General features: G+C 43.4%; 1 protein-coding gene across 1 annotated transcript in view; it reads left to right on the top strand.

Annotated features, from left to right (window-relative positions):
• Positions 1 to 15,955, top strand: part of RPA1 (replication protein A1) — a 74,689-nt gene extending 58,734 nt beyond the window's left edge. The window contains exons 11-17 of the mRNA XM_035027565.1: positions 139 to 278; positions 689 to 837; positions 3,410 to 3,542; positions 6,618 to 6,794; positions 9,476 to 9,583; positions 13,443 to 13,529; positions 14,950 to 15,955. Of these exons, the coding sequence (XP_034883456.1) occupies positions 139 to 278; positions 689 to 837; positions 3,410 to 3,542; positions 6,618 to 6,794; positions 9,476 to 9,583; positions 13,443 to 13,529; positions 14,950 to 15,054 (899 nt within the window). The 3' untranslated portion in view covers positions 15,055 to 15,955. The remainder of the gene's footprint in view (positions 1 to 138; positions 279 to 688; positions 838 to 3,409; positions 3,543 to 6,617; positions 6,795 to 9,475; positions 9,584 to 13,442; positions 13,530 to 14,949) is intronic.
• Positions 15,956 to 17,562: the final 1,607 nt, after the last annotated feature.

The raw sequence follows: 17,562 nt of genomic DNA, 5'->3' as shown, positions 1-17,562 counted from the left end.
GTATGAGAGCAAAGAGAGTTGTGATTACTGGTTTTGTTTGCAACATGTAAGGGACTGAAGTGCTTGCCATTCAGCCTTTGATCATGCTGTAATGGGCGCCTTGACCATTTTTGCTAACACATTGTGCCTGTATTTTAGACATAATTGGGATCTGCAAGAGCTACGAAGATGCCACCAAAATCACAGTGAAATCTAACAACAGAGAAGTTTCTAAGCGAAATATCTATTTGATGGACATGTCAGGGAAAGTGGTCACCGCTACTCTGTGGGGGGAGGATGTAAGTATTTGCTTGAGCAGTTGGGGCATGTGCAGAAGGCAGAGACGTAGAGAGCCGGGCGGCTGTCTTGTCTTGAGAGTTGTGGGGCTTTGGCCGTATAGGCCCTTCCTAAAGAAGGATTGAGCTGGCCAGGGAATATCTGAAATCCTTTATTTGATTTACTTTTGTGAAATATGCTGTGATCTTAGTTTTACACAGTGAAATGATCTTTCGTCTAACTCTAGATTAGTTTTGCTTTATCTTGGAACAGATTCCTGGGTGTGAGGTTATATTGGATAGATTCCATGTACCATTTATTGCATTTACTCTGCTACTGACTGTTTTCCTTGTTTTCTATAAAAATATTCTGTGTCCTTCCTGCTAGTGACCCCTGTTCACTATATTTGTTTGGTGTTTTTGTTAATACTCAGGCTGATAGATTTGATGGTTCTAGACAACCCGTGATGGCTATCAAAGGAGCCAGAGTTTCTGATTTTGGTGGACGGAGCCTCTCTGTACTGTCTTCAAGCACGGTCATTGTGAATCCTGACATCCCAGAGGCCTATAAGCTTCGTGGATGGTAGGTTTTATGGGACTAAACAAAGGGTTTATTTGAGCCCGGCCTTTGAGTGAGAAGAGCTGGCTCTTTTGGCTCTCACGATCAGTATGTGAGCTGTCTGCCGAGCAGAGGGCTTTGTTACTGAATCGAGCAGTTCCTATATTTCTTGGAAGCATTATGCCTTCTGAGAGGATGGCTTTAAAGCCCTTAAACTGACAAACCTGTAATCCCATGACAGACCCAAATATTGCAGAGGAGGCCGGCAGAATGGAAGTGCTGTGCTGCAGCCGGCCTCGATCCTGCCAAAGTAAGGGGCTGCCAGGCTCTCACAGCTGTGGGCAGGACTGTGGGGGGCAGTTTTTTTCCCTAGGTTTAAAGCTGCAGGCTCCCAGGGGGTGGGGGAAGAATGTGCTTCCTTGTTTTGTCCACTTGGTGCTGAACGCATCTTCTGGTGTGTGTTCACTGGACTCTGATAAAGTGCAGTGGGAACAATGGGCTTTTGTTGGCATTGTATTGTTATTTCCCAAGTACTCGGGCTGAGGAGAGCCTATTAAAATCTCACTGTATCTAGCTTTGTAGGGTGTTAAAACTCTGCCTTTAAGGAGCACTTCAAACTGAAACACGGTATGCAAGAATTGATGTGGTCAGGGAAAACACTTTAACTAGCTTGAGCTTTAATAATTCGTATAACTGTAGTCCCAGGGGAGTTGTGTCGGGTTCCACTTCTGGCCTAGGGTTTTAGTACTTAAAGAATTAGTTCCTGTGACAGACTTCTCACTTTTATTCTGAGTGTAGTGTGAGCCACTAGAAGCACTAGTATTTGAATGATTTCATGAAACAGCTACTCGAGTGTTCATGTCACTCAAGCCGGCCTTCTGAGTATCCACACGCATCTATATGTAACTATCCTGGTAGCTGGCATGGCATTAGAAGGCAGGGCCTATCTGTAGTCTGACCAGAAATAACCACAGCTTTGGTTTGTTCTTACTGCTTGATTTTCTTTCGGGCTCTAGAGCTTGACCCCAGGTTAATTGCATGCCCACATTAAGGTCTTCATATTTTACTTGTCAATAACAGTGATCCTGGTCAACATAAAAAGACATAGCTGTCTCCAGAATAAAATAACTGGCATTGATCAAAGAGAAGTTCAGTGCACACACCCTACCTAGGCAAGGATTGGTAATGTTAGATCTTGGTTATAACAATGTGGGATTTTTTATTGTGAGAAGGGCTGCCTCTGTCCTTGCTCTGTTGATTCCTGATGAGCTATCTTTGGTGGCAAATGTCTTCTTGGAGTTTTTGAAACCGTAAACTGGTGTAGCTAGTAGTGGTGAAACCGATTTATGGACCTTGCTGTGCTTCTGTGACGGATTTAGCCGCTTACCTGACAGAATGTGAAGGCAATTGTCTGCAGCTTAAGGCAGCATCCATTCTGTTAGATGGTCTCTTTTTAAAAAGCCTGTTCTGTATGTGTTTAGCTTTTAGTTATCCTCCTTTTAGATGACATTGGCATGTTTTTAATCTCAGATTGACTCTTCCCTGCCACAACTATGTTTCTGAGCCACTTTCCTTCATATCAGCTGATATGTGATCAAGAAGTATAATCAGTTTTGGGGCACCTGGGTGGCTCAGTCATTAAGTGTCTGCCTTCGGCTCAGGTCATGATCCCAGGGTCCTGGGATCGAACCCCGCATCAGGCTCCCTGCTCTGCGGGGGGCCTGCTTCTCCCTCTCCCACTCCCCCTGCTTGTGCTCTCTCTCTCACTGTGTCTCTGTCAAATAAATAAATAAAAATCTTAAAAAAAAATTTTTTTTTAAAGTATCATCAGTTTTAATAATACTGTAGCACAAATTAATGTTAATTTTGATATTGGCATAGGTAAAATCTCACTAAGAAGATGCTATCTATTTATCTTCTGTTAAATTACTATGGATTATATAATCCTTTAAACTCTATTATCAGGCTTACCAGATCTTTTTTTGTTTTTTAAGATTTTATTTATTTGAGACAGAGCACAAGCTGGGGGAGGGGCAGAGGAAGAGGGATAAGCAGACTCCGCACTGAGAGTGGAGCCTGAGGCAATCCTAGGACCCTGGGATTGTGATCTGAGCTGAAGTCAGATGCTTAGAAGTCAGACACTTAACCAACTGAGCCACCCAGGTGCCCCAGGCTTATAAGATCTTTTACCATGGGAACGTTTTTTGCCACCATGTTATAATATGGGGACTGCCACTTTCTATGCTGATATATTTCAGTAATGATAAAGATGCAGCTATTGACTGGGAATGAGCATCAGTAGCCTAAAGAACTATGTACCAGATGCTAATTTAAGAAAAGGTTGTTGTATTTTGGCACTGTCTTTCTTGACCACTGGGGGGCATCAAAGCAATTGAGATGAAAAGAGGTCATTCCCTTGCTGCAGTTGGCTTAAGATACAAGGAGGATACTAATTTCAGCCCACGTGACCATGACCTAGGAAAGTTGGATGAGTAGGGGGTTGGGGGTGTGGATGGCCTGTATCTGGCATTTAGACACAAGTAATATATTCAATAAATATATATAAAGTACCTGTCATTCTTTGTTTATTTTTCAGGTTTGACTCAGAAGGACGAGCCTTAGATGGTGTTTCCATCTCTGATCTAAAGAGTGGAGGAATAGGAGGGAGCAACACCAACTGGAAAACTTTATATGAGGTTAAATCAGAGAACCTGGGCCATGGTGACAAGGTATCCCACATTCCTAACTTTCTTCACAAAAGCACATAAAGTATGCAAAAGAATGAGTTTTCAAACCTGATTTCTGGTACTAGCTGTCAGACATTCATTCAGAGCTATGATTCTTAACCAGTGCTCTGACCAGAGGATTACGTGACGGTGGAGAATCACTGCCAGGGTGAGGGAGCCATGCCTCCGTGTATCTCTCACATATCTTTTTTTTTTTTTTAAGATTTTTTATTTATTTATTTGACAGAGAGAGAGACAGCGAGAGCAGGAGCACAAGCAGGGGGAGTGGGAGAGGGAGAAGCAGGCTTCCCGCCGAGCAGGGACCCTGATGTGGGACTTGATCCCAGGACCCTGGGATCATGACCTGAGCCGAAGGCAGACGCTTAACAACTGAGCCACCCAGGCACCCCATCTCTCACGTATCTTTTTTTTTTTTTTTATTAAAGATTTTATTTATTTATTTGACAGAGAAAGACACAGCGAGAGAGGGAACACAAACGGGGAGTGGGAGAGGGAGAAGCAGACTCCCTGCCGCGCAGGGAGCTCTCACGTATCTTGAGGCAAAAAAAATGTTATGAACTCTGACTTAGAGAGTTGTTTAATTCTTAGAGGGATCTTAATGAAGAGGTAATGACTTCGGGTCCATATTTATTTTTGCTGATTGTTCCTGCAAATCGAAATGCCCACATACCAAGAAGATGCGTTTTGAGGTTAGAGCCAACACTGAGCATTAACGAGGCTCCGTGTCAGACATCAGGCAGTTCACGTGGGCCTCCACTGGCTGCACGATACTAACCTCTCATGGGCCAAGCGTTTGCCACTATTCTCCGACAGGAACTGGCTCTCGTATTTGACTTTAGTTGCAGCTTCCTTTCAATGTTTGTATGTAATGACGCTCTTTCCGTCTTTTTTTTTTTTTTTTTAAGATTTTATTTATTTATTTGACAGAGAGAGAGACACAGCGAGAGAGGGAACACAAGCAGGGGGAGTGGGAGAGGGAGAAGCAGGCTTCCCGCAGCGCAGGGAGCCCGATGTGGGGCTCGATCCCAGGACCCTGGGACCATGACCTGAGCCGAAGGCAGACGCTTAATGACTGAGCCACCCAGGCACCCCTTCCAGTCTTGATCTAAACCTGTATTCTGCCAGCAGTTCAACATTTAAGTCATTTATTTCTCCTTTATGCTCCCCAAACACAATTCCTACCTTTATTATTTTCATATTATATAACATAGTTTTTATTCTTTACTGTCTCATTTCGCTGTACTCCTTATCCATCATTGTCATCGGCGGCATCTTATGATGCTGTCATACAGCATCTTGAGAATTAAACATTAGATCTGTGTTGTCCTGGTCAGAGGAGCAGCCACTCTTCAGTTTCTCTTGACACCCAGTGTCCCTCTTAGATCTAAAGTATGTAATAAGAAATCAGGCCTGGGGGCACCTGGCTCACTCACTTCGAAGAGTATGTGACTCTTGGATCTCAGGGTTGTGAGTTCTAGCCCCTCGTTGGGTGTAGAGATTACTTAAAAATAAATAAATTTTTAAAAAAAGAAAAGAGGGCGCCTAGGTGGCTCAGTTGGTTAAGCAACTGCCTTCAGCTCAGGTCATGATCCTGGAGTCCCGGGGTCGAGTCCCGCATCGGGCTCCCTGCTCAGCGGGGAGTCTGCTTCTCCCTCTGACCCTCTTCCCTCTCGTGCTCTCTGTCTCTCATTCTCTCTCTCTCAAATAAATAAATAAAATCTTTAAAAAAAATAAATTAAATTAAAAAAAAGAAATCAGGCCTGGAGAGCACCTATTTGCACCCAAACTTTAAAGTCGTGCATTGAATCTGGATCTTACCTAGAAATACAGGAAAACTCAATAGGCATTCTCCAGGAGACTTTCTCCTAGGGTGTAGCCTCTGTACCCACTGTGGGGCTCAAATGCACAACCCCGAGATCAAGAGTCGCATGCTCTCCTGACTGAGCCAGCCAGGCGCCCCGAGAGTTACTTTCTTGGAGCCTTCTAGATTGAGGCCTCACTCAGTCTCTTTAAACATTCACATTATTGTTTGGCCTTTTTTTGGTCTGAGACATTGGGAAGCCCCAGAGGTTGCCGACCTGGCTCTGAATTCGGAGTACACCCAGAGGGAACTGTTCACCCCCCAAAATTATTCACTCTGTATCCTCTCTGTGAGAGGTAAAAAGCAAAACAAATAGGGACAACATAAAGCAGGAGCACATGACATAGTCCTTGCTGCATTGACCTCGGTGGCGTCCCTGCGTCGACGGCGTAGGCCAGGGTTGGCAAGCAGCTCATGCGTGCGTTGGCAACAGAGACAGTGACTGGCTTGCAGAGCCTAAAATACTTCCTGTCTGGCTTTCTACAAAGTTTGCCACCGTGGCCTAGACAAAGATGTAGGGGACTGTAGGCCCCGGAAATCACTGCTGCTGTTGTACCTGTGGGAGGGCGGCTGGCCACCGCTGCGCTGGGTTCGCCCGCATTCGCCTGTGTTTCCTCCATCGGTTACCTTGGGAGAGTCAGAGGAACCGGAGGAACAAATCTTGTCTCTTGAAGCCTTTGTCTTTCATAGCGTCTTTTTCTGTTTTTTTTTTTAAGATTTTATTTATTTATTTGACAGAGAGCGGGACAGCGAGAGAGGGAACACAAGCAGGGGGAGTGGGAGGGGGAGAAGCAGGCTTCCTGCCGAGCAAGGAGCCCGATGTGGGGCTCGATCCCAGGACCCTGGGATCATGACCTGAGCCGAAGGCAGACGCTTAACGACTGAGCCACCCAGGCGCCCCGCGTCTTTTTCTGTTTTTAATTAATTAATTTGGTCTAATTTAGAATTCGCTTTCATTGTTAAGGGATAATACCCTTTAGAACTTAATTTATTATCTTTGTAGGTTTTGGAGTCAGCACAAGTGATTTCAAAAGCTATAGCAGAAATTACTCCCTCTAAAGCCAGTGGGATCTTAGGGATTCGTGTATGTAAACACTGAGCGCTTACATGTAAGGGCAAGCTGTGGGCGGCCTCAGAGTCCCGTCTCGAACGTAGGCCTTGTGTTCTAGATCTCATGGCATTCTTTTCTCCCGAAGGCCGACTATTTTAGCTCTGTGGCGACCGTCGTGTATCTTCGCAAGGAGAACTGTATGTATCAGGCCTGCCCAACTCAGGACTGCAATAAGAAAGTGATTGACCAACAGAATGGATTATACCGCTGTGAAAAGTGTGACAGTGAATTTCCCAGCTTCAAGTACCGCATGATCCTGTCAGTAAGTAGAATGGGTAGATGGGAAGGTACTGTGCTGTCTCCTGAGTCCCTACCAAGAGCCAGGCCCTGTAGAGACAACAGCAAAAATAAGATGGCTGGGGGTAGGAAGCCTGCAGATGAGTAAGTGCTAAAGAGCTTCTTACTGTCTGTTCTCCTACTAAGAGCTTTTTTTCATACCAGAAAGTTGCATTTAGATACGCAGCTGATGGCGGTTGCTGTGCGTGTAGTACAATGCAGAATCGCTGACACTCTTCTGCTAACTGGTATGAAGACAAATTAATGTGCAATGGCATTTCTGGAGAGCAGTAATTATACAGCCAGTGCCTATATTTAGTTATTTTTCTTGTAGATAATCTGTTCCTCTTAGCCTTTGTAGAGCTGACTTCTCAGGAATGTGACTGCATGCTGATGCGGGACTGTGGCTTTTTTGCATTGTAAGAATTGTGTCTGGGGCGCCTGGGTGGCTCAGTTGGTTAGGCGACTGCCTTCGGCTCAGGTCATGATCCTGGAGTCCCTGGATCGAGTCCCACATCGGGCTCCCTGCTCCGCGGGGAGTCTGCTTCTCCCTCTGACCCTCCCCCGTCTCATGTGCTCTCTCTCTCTCATTCTCTCTGTCTCAAATAAATAAATAAAATCTTTAAAAAAAAAAAAAATAAAATAAAATAAAATAAAAAAAAGAATTGTGTCTGTTTTAAAAACCTTTAAAGTGGAGGGTGTCCTTTAAAAAAAAAAACCATAATACTAAATGATAATAGGTATTCCTGCATTTTTCTAGAAGGTGATTTGGCAGTAATATATCAGGAGCCTTAAAAATGTTTATATTTTCTGGCACATTAAACACTTGGAGGGAATTTCTTCTAAGAAATCATCATCATCAGAGATGTTTACAGCTGTGTAAAGTTATTTCTTACTCTGTTATTTTGAAAACTGTGATACAACTTAAAATTCCTTAATATTTTATTGGTTAATTCCTTTATTATATCTCTGTAATGTGGAATACTGTGAAGGCATCAGAATCTGCCAATCATTTGACAGTTTTCTACAGTTAAAATATTTGAAAATGACATGAATATATGTTCAGGTTTATTAATTGAAACGGCAAATTTTAAATGGAGTGTTTGATATAGTCTTGAAGTATGTACACACACACAAAACAGACCTAGAGGACAAATACCAGAGTGTTGATTGAGGTTATTTCTGGTTGATTTCTAGTTTCTTCTGCATTTTCCTTTTTTTTCCCCTTGTAATAGCAAATTTAAAGTAAATGAATTAATTAAAAATATTTTTAGATAAAAAATAAAGGATTTTACTTATCATTTCTATATTCTAATTGCCTCTTAAAATGTTAGTTCACAAAAGCTAATGATGTAATGTATGATGATTAACATAACATAAAAAAAATTTGGAAAAAAAATGTTAGTTCAGCAGGAAAGTTCTACATTTCTACATTTAAGCTTCCTATTTTTACAGAAAATAAACATAAACTTAACTTCATCGAACTAGGATGGAGAAAATTGTTTATTTTTTTTAATTTAAAAAATTTTTTTAAATTTAAGTTTTATTTATTTATTTGACACAGAGAGAGAGAGACAGCTAGAGAGGGAACACAAGCAGGGGGAGCAGGAAAGGGAGAAGCAGGTTCCTGGCTGAGCAGGGAGCCCGATGTGGGGCTCCATCCCAGGACCCTGGTATCATGATCTGAGCCGAAGGCAGACACTTAATGACTGAGCCACCCAGGCGCCCTGAAAAAATTGTTTTAGATGGTTTATCAGCCTTTCTGTGAAACTCGTAAATAGGAATCCCAGCACACTGGTTTCACGAGATGATGTCTCCATTGTCACCCTCCTCAGCTCTTTGCCTCTAGGAATAGCATGAGGTAAACATACTGTAGGTGTGAACCCTAGTGTGTGATATATTCTCTCATATATGTGAGTGTTTTTAACTTTTCTTGTCCCCTATTTTTTCATCATAACTTTTGATATTAAACCTCCATGTATATGCCAAGCAAATATGTAGAATCATCAAATGCTACCTTAAAAAAAAAAAACAAAAAAACCTTTGCTTTCTTATAGGTACTAAGACTTTTACTTTAGCAGGTGGATTCTGTGTGATCCACTTTCTTCCCTGACTCTCCCCTGTTTAATTTTACATTGTCCAAGTGGAGACACTTGATTGCTCATTTCTGTTGCTAGTTAAGTTTGGCAGCTGGATGAAGGTCCTTAAGCTCAAGCTTTTAAATAGTCTGGGACGTTCAGCAGTGAATGGAACTAGTCTTATGGAACTAGTGACTGAAGGATGTAGAGTTTGAAATGCAGAGAACCTGCTGTCACTCTTTGGAGGCTCATTCAAAACCTTGAGTCCAAAGGGCATTGCAGCTGGAGGGGAACCTAGTCTGGTGTACCTGGATTCTGTGTCTGAAGGAGAGGTGAGTTGGGTTGTTATCTCCACTGAGATCTGAAATCACATGTCCACGGCATATTGTGTTCCTCCTGTGATCCAGACTTACATTTTAAACTTCTTTCTGCAGTATTTTCCTCTTTTGAAAGAATATAGCATATATAGCGGTAATGGTTTTTTCCTTGGGAATTATTTTAATGAATGGAAAAAGTTAATCTTCCAGTCTCTGAGTATGTCTTCCTTTTATTATTTCTTGGCTGAATTAATATATAGTGTGTTTTTCAGGTAAATATTGCTGATTTTCAAGAGAATCAGTGGGTCACTTGTTTCCAAGAGTCTGCAGAGACCATCATTGGACAAAACACTGCTTATCTTGGGGAGTTAAAAGAGAAGGTTGGCCTCATCTTTTATTATTACTGTAACAGTTGCCAATAACACCCTTTTTTTGCTCTTTAATTTTTTTCAACTTCTTTGGGTTGTTGTATATAGTTTCTCAGTCTGATGATGATTTAAGAGCTCATCTGATTCTGTCAAATTTTGTCCACCTTGGGTGTACTAACAATGAGTAATCAAGTAATGTATAAAAAAGTGCTTTATGGGCACCTGGCTGGCTCTTTCGGTAGAGCGTGCAGCTCTTGATCTCAGGGTTGTGAGTTTAAGCTCCACATTGGGTGTGGAGCTTCCTTAAAAAAAAAAAAAAAATGCTTTAAAAACAGCACTTTACAAGTATAAAACATTTACTTCTGTTACTGTTAGCACACTAAAGGTGATGTGCCTACAATCACTTGAGATCTGGAAGGTATCTTCTGAAGTAACCTGAGGTACAGATGTGCCCTTTTAACATAATAAACACCTTCCTGAAATGTTGAGTCAAATCCTGGTTTAAATTCACATATAAGGTACTTGCTACTCCAGGTCTTCAGATGCAGTTCTTACAAAGTAACTTTCTTTCCTAAGGTAACTTTATCCATTTCATTTTTATAAATTTGTATTTTAGTATATTAGGTTTATTTAATGTAGGGAATAGATTACTGATTTTGCTAAATGTAGGAAAGATACTCAGATAAAATGTGTAAAGATGGGGGCACCTGGGTGGCTGAGTTGGTTAAGCGTCTGCCTTTGGCTCAGGTCATGATCCCAGGGTCCTGCCTGGGATGGAGTCCTGCATTGGGCTCCCTGCTCAGTGGGGAGTCTGCTTCTCCCTCTGCCTTTGTCCCTCTCCCCCACTCATGCTCTCTTTCTCAAATAAATAAAATCGTTTAAAAAAAATGTGTAAAGATGACCAATGAAAGCTGTGTTTTCTGGGCCACACAAATTAGCATCTCTCTATAGATTTTTCCACTTTTCCTCCAAATTGCTTAGAAAATTTCTAAATAAACCACTAAGGAAACACACACACACACACACACACAATAAGAAAAAAAAGATTTGTCATTGGTTTGGTGTGTTTTTCTTATTCTTCCCTGTCTTCAGTTTGTCCATTTGGCTCCCCCCGTCCCCCAGCACACACCTTTTTAAAATTGTTTGTGAGATCTCTGAAAATAATGCCAACAAGCCCCTTTTATAAAAGAACTGGAATTGACTTTAAAGTATGATGGTATCTTTCATCTGTTTTGCCTGGTTCTTTATTTTCATATCAGATTTTAAGGCTCGAGGCAGCTTTTCAGGGTTTTTTGTTTTTTTGAAGATTTTATTTATTTATTTATTTATTTATACTATTTATTTATTTATTAGCGCGCACGAGAGAGAAATAGCATGAGAGGGGAGAGGGTCAGAGGGAGAAGCAGACCCCCTGCCAAGCAGGGAGCCCGATGTGGGACTTGATCCCGGGACTCCAGGATCATGACCTGAGCCGAAGGCAGTCGCTTAACCAACTGAGCCACCCAGGCGCCCTTTTTCAGGGTTTTTTATGAGCTTATTACATTTCACTGTTTTTACCGCTGGTGAATGAGGACATATAGAAACTCTTCCCTCAGGAACCATAATATTCTTGGAGTACATGCTCCATGGTTTCTCTTATCTTGAAGAATAATGGCAACTAGTATAATTTTCTTAAGGTTTAACACATTGTTTTATTTACATACCTGAAAGCCCAGAGGACTTTGTGTGTATATGTGAAGTAACTTTTATACAAGAGTTCTGTGTAACAAAACCATTTTCATGTTCCATGTGGTTTGAAAAGATAATATTGACTGACACGAACTATTAATTTTATATAAAGTTACTGGAAATTTTATGCATATTTATATAAAATGTTTTCTCTGATTCCTTTCTGCTTACCAGACTTTTTTTTTAATAAAAAAGCTTAATTAGTGGGGCGCCTGGCTGCCTCACTCCGTGGAACATGTGACTTTTGATATCAGGGTCATCTATTTGAGCCCCACACTGGGTGTAGAGATTACTTTAAAAAAAAAAAAAAGTAAAAGCTTAAATAGGGATGCCTGGGTGGCTCAGTCATTAAGCGTCTGCCTTCGGCTCAGGTCATGATCCCGAGGTCCTGGGATCGAGCCCCGAGTTGGACTCCCTGCTCAGTGGAGAGCCTGCTTCTCCCTCTCCCTCTGCTTCTCCCTCTTCTTTTGCTCTCTTTCTGTCTGTGTCAAATAAAGTCTTAAAAAAAAAAAAAAAAGCTTAAATAGTGTTTGAGGGACAAGACAAAGAGGGAGAGAACTGTGCTTTTCAAACTTTCCCTAATCTTTACCCACTTCACCTGCCTTCTTCACTTGCTCACAAATAACTGTAAATGCAGAGACTAAAACAGTATGAAAACTTGAACTTTTTTCTGACTATTTCTTCCCTCAATTCTTTTTATTTTTTAAGACTTTATTTTTTTAAGTTTTTTTTTTTTTTTTAAGATTTTGTCAGAGAGAGCACGCAAAAGCAGAGGGGGAGTGGCAGGCAGAGGGAGAAGTAGGCTCCCCACTGAACAGGGGTCCTGACATGGGGCTCGATCCCAGGACCCCAAGATCATGACCTGAGCCAAAGACAGACATTTAACCAACTGAGCCACCCAGGCGGTCCCTTTAATATTTTATTTTTAAGTAAATCTCTACATCCAACATGGGGCTCAAATTCATAACCCTGAGATTCCATCACAAACTTTTGAAGTTTAGAAATGTGTTTCTAAGAGTGGTTTAATTTTATTATTATTATTATTATGGTGAAATATGCATAACATAAAATTTACCATTTTAACCATTGTTACATTCAGTACACTCATTAGGTACTAATTCTCCATTTCCCCTTCCTCTGGCCCTGGCAACCATTCTACTTTCTGTCTCTGTGAATTTGACTACTATAGGTAGAGTATTTTAGTTTATTAATAAAATTCTACCTAAACAGTTTTTTTTTAAGATTTTATTTATTTATTTGACAGAGAGAGACACAGTGAGAGAGGGAACACAAGCGGGGGAGTGGGAGAGGGAAGCAGACCTCCTGTGGAGCAGGGAGCCCGATGGAGGGCTCAATCCCAGGACCCCGGGATCATGACCTGAGCCGAAGGCAGACGCTTAACGACTGAGCCACCCAGGCGCCCCTCTACCTAAACAGTTTTATGTAATGAAATGTCACCTATAGATTAGTCATTCCTAAGTAATTTAAACCACTGGGGGTAAAAAAATTTTGAGATTTTTCGCAAAAGTCTTTTTAAAAATGTTTTTTTCTTGGGGTGCCTGGGTGGTTCAGTGGGTTGAATGTCTGTCTTCGGCTCGGGTCATGATCCCGGGGCCCTGGGATAGAGCCCCACCTTGGGCTCCCTGCTCAGGGGGGAGTCTGTCTCTCCCTCTCCCTCTGCCGCTCCCTCTGCTTGTGCTGTCTCTCAAATAAATAAATAAAATCTTAAAAAATAAAAAAATTCAGAAAAAATAAAGATTTTATTTTTAAGTAATCCCTACACCCAATGTGGGGCTTGAACCTACAACCCCAAAATACAGAGTCATATGCTCTTCTGACTGAGCCAGCCAGGCGCCCCTTCAAAAAAAAATTTTTTTTTTTTAAGATTTTATTTATTTATTTGACAGAGAGAGCACAAGCAGGGGGAGCGGCAGGCAGAGGCAGAGGCAGAAGCAGGTTCCCGCGGAGCAGGGAGCCCGATGCGGGGCTCCATCCCAGGACCCTAGGATCATGACCTGAGCCAAAGGCAGATGCTTAACCAACTGAGCCACCCAGGCGTCCCCACCCCTTCAAAAATCTTAATGGGTATTTTCAAATGGTCTGGTAGCTTCCATGCCTAAAGTTTTAATGTTTGTTTTTGCAGAATGAGCAAGCATTTGAGGAAGTTTTCCAGAATGCCAACTTCCGATCTTTCACATTCAGGATCAGGGTGAAACTAGAGACCTACAATGTAAGTGGGGTCACCTGGGGTGGGAAGCTACTGTTTGTCACCCACAGCAAGAGTCTGGTGGCAGCTGTCACTTGATTGTGTACTGTGTGCCAGACCCAGGGCTAAGCTCCCTGGATCTTCCCAGCGCTGAGGAAACAAAGTTAGAGAGGTTGAGTGTTCTGCCTAGTGTTGAACATCTAGAGGGAAATGCTGCGTGTTCTCTTCAGTTACAACCTGGGGGGTTTTTTGTTGGTGTACTGACAAAGAATGGTAAGGTGTTTAGCAGACTCACTTCCATGAGGTTTAGGCCCTGAGGTTGGTATGTGAAACAAAGACCGCACATAGTTAAAATTACCTTGAAAATTCCTTTAAGTTGGCTATAACATCATATAATTGGATAGTCCTACTATAACAGCATTTATTGAGCACTTACTATCTGCCAGTTACTCTTCTACACCCTTTATTTTACATCTAGTATCTCACTTGATCCTGGCAGTAACCCACATGTAGGAACTACTGTTATCCCCATTTTACCACTGAAAAATGGAGGCATGCAGAGAATAAGTAATATACATAAGTCATATGCCAGCACACGGCAGAACTAAGATTCCGGTCCCAGCTTCAGAGCTTGCTCTTCACCATCCTTATAAATAGGATTACCTCGTCATTACGGAGCACATGCACACAGAAGTGCTTGAGCCCTGGAACCAGACTGCACCCTTTCTGGGCATCCCGTCATCCTGCCTCTAAAGGGATTGTTGAGTCCTGATGAACGAGTGAGGACGGGGAGTTCTCTCTGCTTGTTTCAGGGTTTCCTCACTCTGTTTTATTATTACACCTTAACCCTAGTACCTGCTAGTAGGCAGTGAATGAGGTATGGAGTCAAATGTCTATGACGGAGTGTCAGAGTGAGGTGGGACCCGGGGACGGTTTGAGGGGTCGTGCAGTGCTCTCGTGGTGCGGACAGGGACAGTGAGGTGCAGAGAGCTTGTCTCTTGCAGAGCTGAGATGGCCCCAGACCAGGGATTTCTCCTCTGCTGTGGGCGCTTTTGCTTTCACACCACTCTCAGAACTAGCTGTGTGGCTTCAGGCAGGTCACTTCTCTTCTCTGGGCTCCTGTGTCCCCTTCTGCAGAGAAAATAAATTGACCTAGATCAGCCCGCTACGGTCCATCCCATTTGGAATCTAGGTTTCTGAGAGCTTGGGGGCACGAGGGAAGGATGAAGAGGGGCTCCTGTCCACTCTCCCAGCTCCAGAAGTTCTGAACGTGGCTCTAACTGGTGATTGTTTTCTGTATTGGAGTGACTGAACACTAAGTCCAGCGTGCCCTTGTGTTTTCTCCCGCTGGGATCATTGAAACCTCTGAAGCAAAGGGGGTTATCACCACCGCTCCGTGCCACGGGCTTTCCTCCACTCACAGACTGCTTTTCTCTCCTCAAAGGACGAGTCTCGAATTAAGGCCACCGTGATGGACGTGAAGCCCGTGGACTACAGAGAATATGGCAGAAGGCTGATCATGAACATCAGGAGAAACGCGCTAATGTGAGAAGAGCAGGGCTGATGAGGCAGCAGTTTGAAGAGGCAGAGCTGAAATGGACCCGATTCCTTCCCCCCACCCCGTGTGACATTTCCACGTGAGCTGTGCAGCCAGAGAGCCGCTCTGCGGCGGCCGAAGCGCTTTCCTCCCTTGGGCGCCTCTCGGAGCCCATCGTACCCTATTTGGCGAAGCAAAACGGGCTCCGACGGCTCTGGTGTGAACTGTCCGTCCCAGCGGGTCGGCGGCAGGTAGTGTAGTGCCGGCCACTCCCTCTGTCTTGAGGCTTTTGTCCGTTTATTAAGATTTCATTATCTTCAAGCAGGAATTATGGCACAAGTAATTGACCCTAACTCTGCAGACAGTGAAAGAAATTATGTAATGAGGGTTTCCGCCTCTCCCGTGGCGACACCCTCGCGACTTGGGCTCCCTCTCGGGAGAGGGAGCCGAGAAGCGGGCGTGCGGAGCCTCTGCTGCAGTGCGCGCGTGTCTTTCTGGAATTCGAAGGCTCGCTCTCTCGGGAGGTGCCACAGAGTCGTTACGGCCTGGAATGGCACTAGGGTAGAATTATTAATCAAAGACGGATCTTTTATATCTGAAGCATATCCCTCCTTCAGGGTTTCGTAGACTGAGTCAGTGGGTCTGATATTCATCAGAATTGTCTCTTCTGAGGAAAGCTGATAAGCATACTTGCTGTCCCCCAGGGACATCCCAGCAACTACAAAGCATTGCTTTCATTTTCACTTCAATTAATGTTGCATTTGGGTTGGTGAATGCGTGCTTTTTCTACCTGTACGTATTTCTTACGCTTGTATGTTTCATTTCATGATTAAAGCTATGTTAAATAGAAGGGATTTCGAAGGAGAGGCCCTTTGTTTCCCCTGCTTTGTTTTAATAAACAGAATATTCTCTGCGTGTGAATCCTACTTTCTTTGAATGCAAAGGGTTCTTGTAACTGGAAAGCAATTAATTAGCCTTCATAATAAATGTTCGCTTGGGGGAGATGTTAACTCATTACAGACTCAAAGATGAGTCCAAGGCCTAGAGATCATTCGTCCTAATGTTTGCCACCCTAAAATGCATCTTTAAAAGAATGAAAACACTAAAAACAAAAAGCCATTGTGCTCAAGAATGCTGATGATCTGGCACTTTGGGATTTTATTGATGTTTCCACAGCAGTCGAGCACCAACCAGGCTTTGAAATGTGTACAGACAGTGAGCTAGTAAGAAAACAGTAATTATGCTACTGGGCTTTTCAGTCAGCAAGAGCATGCTTGCTCTGTGTGTTCTAATCATATTAATTATCTATCCAGTTGCCGCGACCCACCACTTGGCATTTGCTGCACATCTCTCCCCGAGCATCCAGGCGGTGTTGCAGTCAGCCTGCAGCGGGAGGACCCGGGTTTTAATCCGTGCAGGGGCGGCATGTGGCGGCCCTTTGTGTAGCTGTAGAGTGATGATGGCCTGGCTGTTTCGTCCTTACCCGTCCTCTCTCAGGAGGGAAACAGCCAGCTCTAGGCCAGACGACTCCGTTGCTCACAACAGGCAGGGTCTTTCTCAGGCTGGCTGATGGTTTGGACACATTCCAGTCTCAGGCGATGGTCATTGGGCGGCACTCGCTTCTTGGGCTGAGGCCTCAACCATTTTTATGGAAGCTCTTTTCTGCCTGACCTTGCTTATCAAGCACTGACTGGAAAATTACAGTCTTCACAATTCCGGATTGACAAATTGAGGGTTGGAAGTGGTCATCTAGCTTTCAGCCCAGTAACCAGTCTCACATCTACTCCTCCCGGCATTCCCTTCGTTCTCGCTCGCGACGGCTCTTCCTCGTGGAGAGCGTGTTGCCCTGACACATCTCGGGACCACTGCGCTGGCGCCGGGTGTTCTCGGTGACCACGTGGGGAGACTGGGGCGGGGCGGCTCCCTGGAGGGAGGCCGTTGAGCAGATTTCCCTCCTGAAATCAGATCAGTGGTGGAGGAGCATCAGAAGTCGGCGCCACTGTTAGGCTTTTAAGAGATTGAGGTCCCTGAGGATGGCCTAAATAGATCCTGGCCCACGGTTCTTGGAATTCTCTTGGATATGGTTTACCTTGAAAGGCTGTTCATGTTGTTCTATTTCTCATCTTGCACTTTGAGATCAATGTTTATTCTGCGTACAACATGACATCAGCGTTAAGCAATTAGGAAAAAAATCTAATCATTTTGCCTTCATTTTAAATGGTTCTTGGAGTTCCTCCAGTCTCCTTGTGAAAGAGGCAAGAAAAAAAAATAAAAGGGCAATAATCTGATTTCTGTCCATATTTTCAGTGTTTTATGCTTTCCATTAAAGCCTTGCTAATCTCTAGTGTGCCGATCTCTTTTGAACTGCAGGGTCAAAAATTTCCCCCTCCCCCACTTTTTTTCCCTGAGTGGCCTGTCTTGGAAAAGTATAAATAATATTGATCATGGTATTTAATACACTAATGAAACCCGTGGTTATTGACCACATAATTAATATACTGTCTAAAAGTGAAGTTTGGC

The sequence above is a fragment of the Mirounga leonina genome, unplaced genomic scaffold, assembly GCF_011800145.1.
Source record: "Mirounga leonina isolate KUSES-001 unplaced genomic scaffold, KU_Mleo_1.0 Mir_200, whole genome shotgun sequence".
NCBI lineage: Eukaryota > Metazoa > Chordata > Mammalia > Carnivora > Phocidae > Mirounga > Mirounga leonina.
The sequence above is the reverse complement of the archived record's forward strand: the minus strand, read 5'-3'. Positions and strand labels throughout refer to the sequence as shown.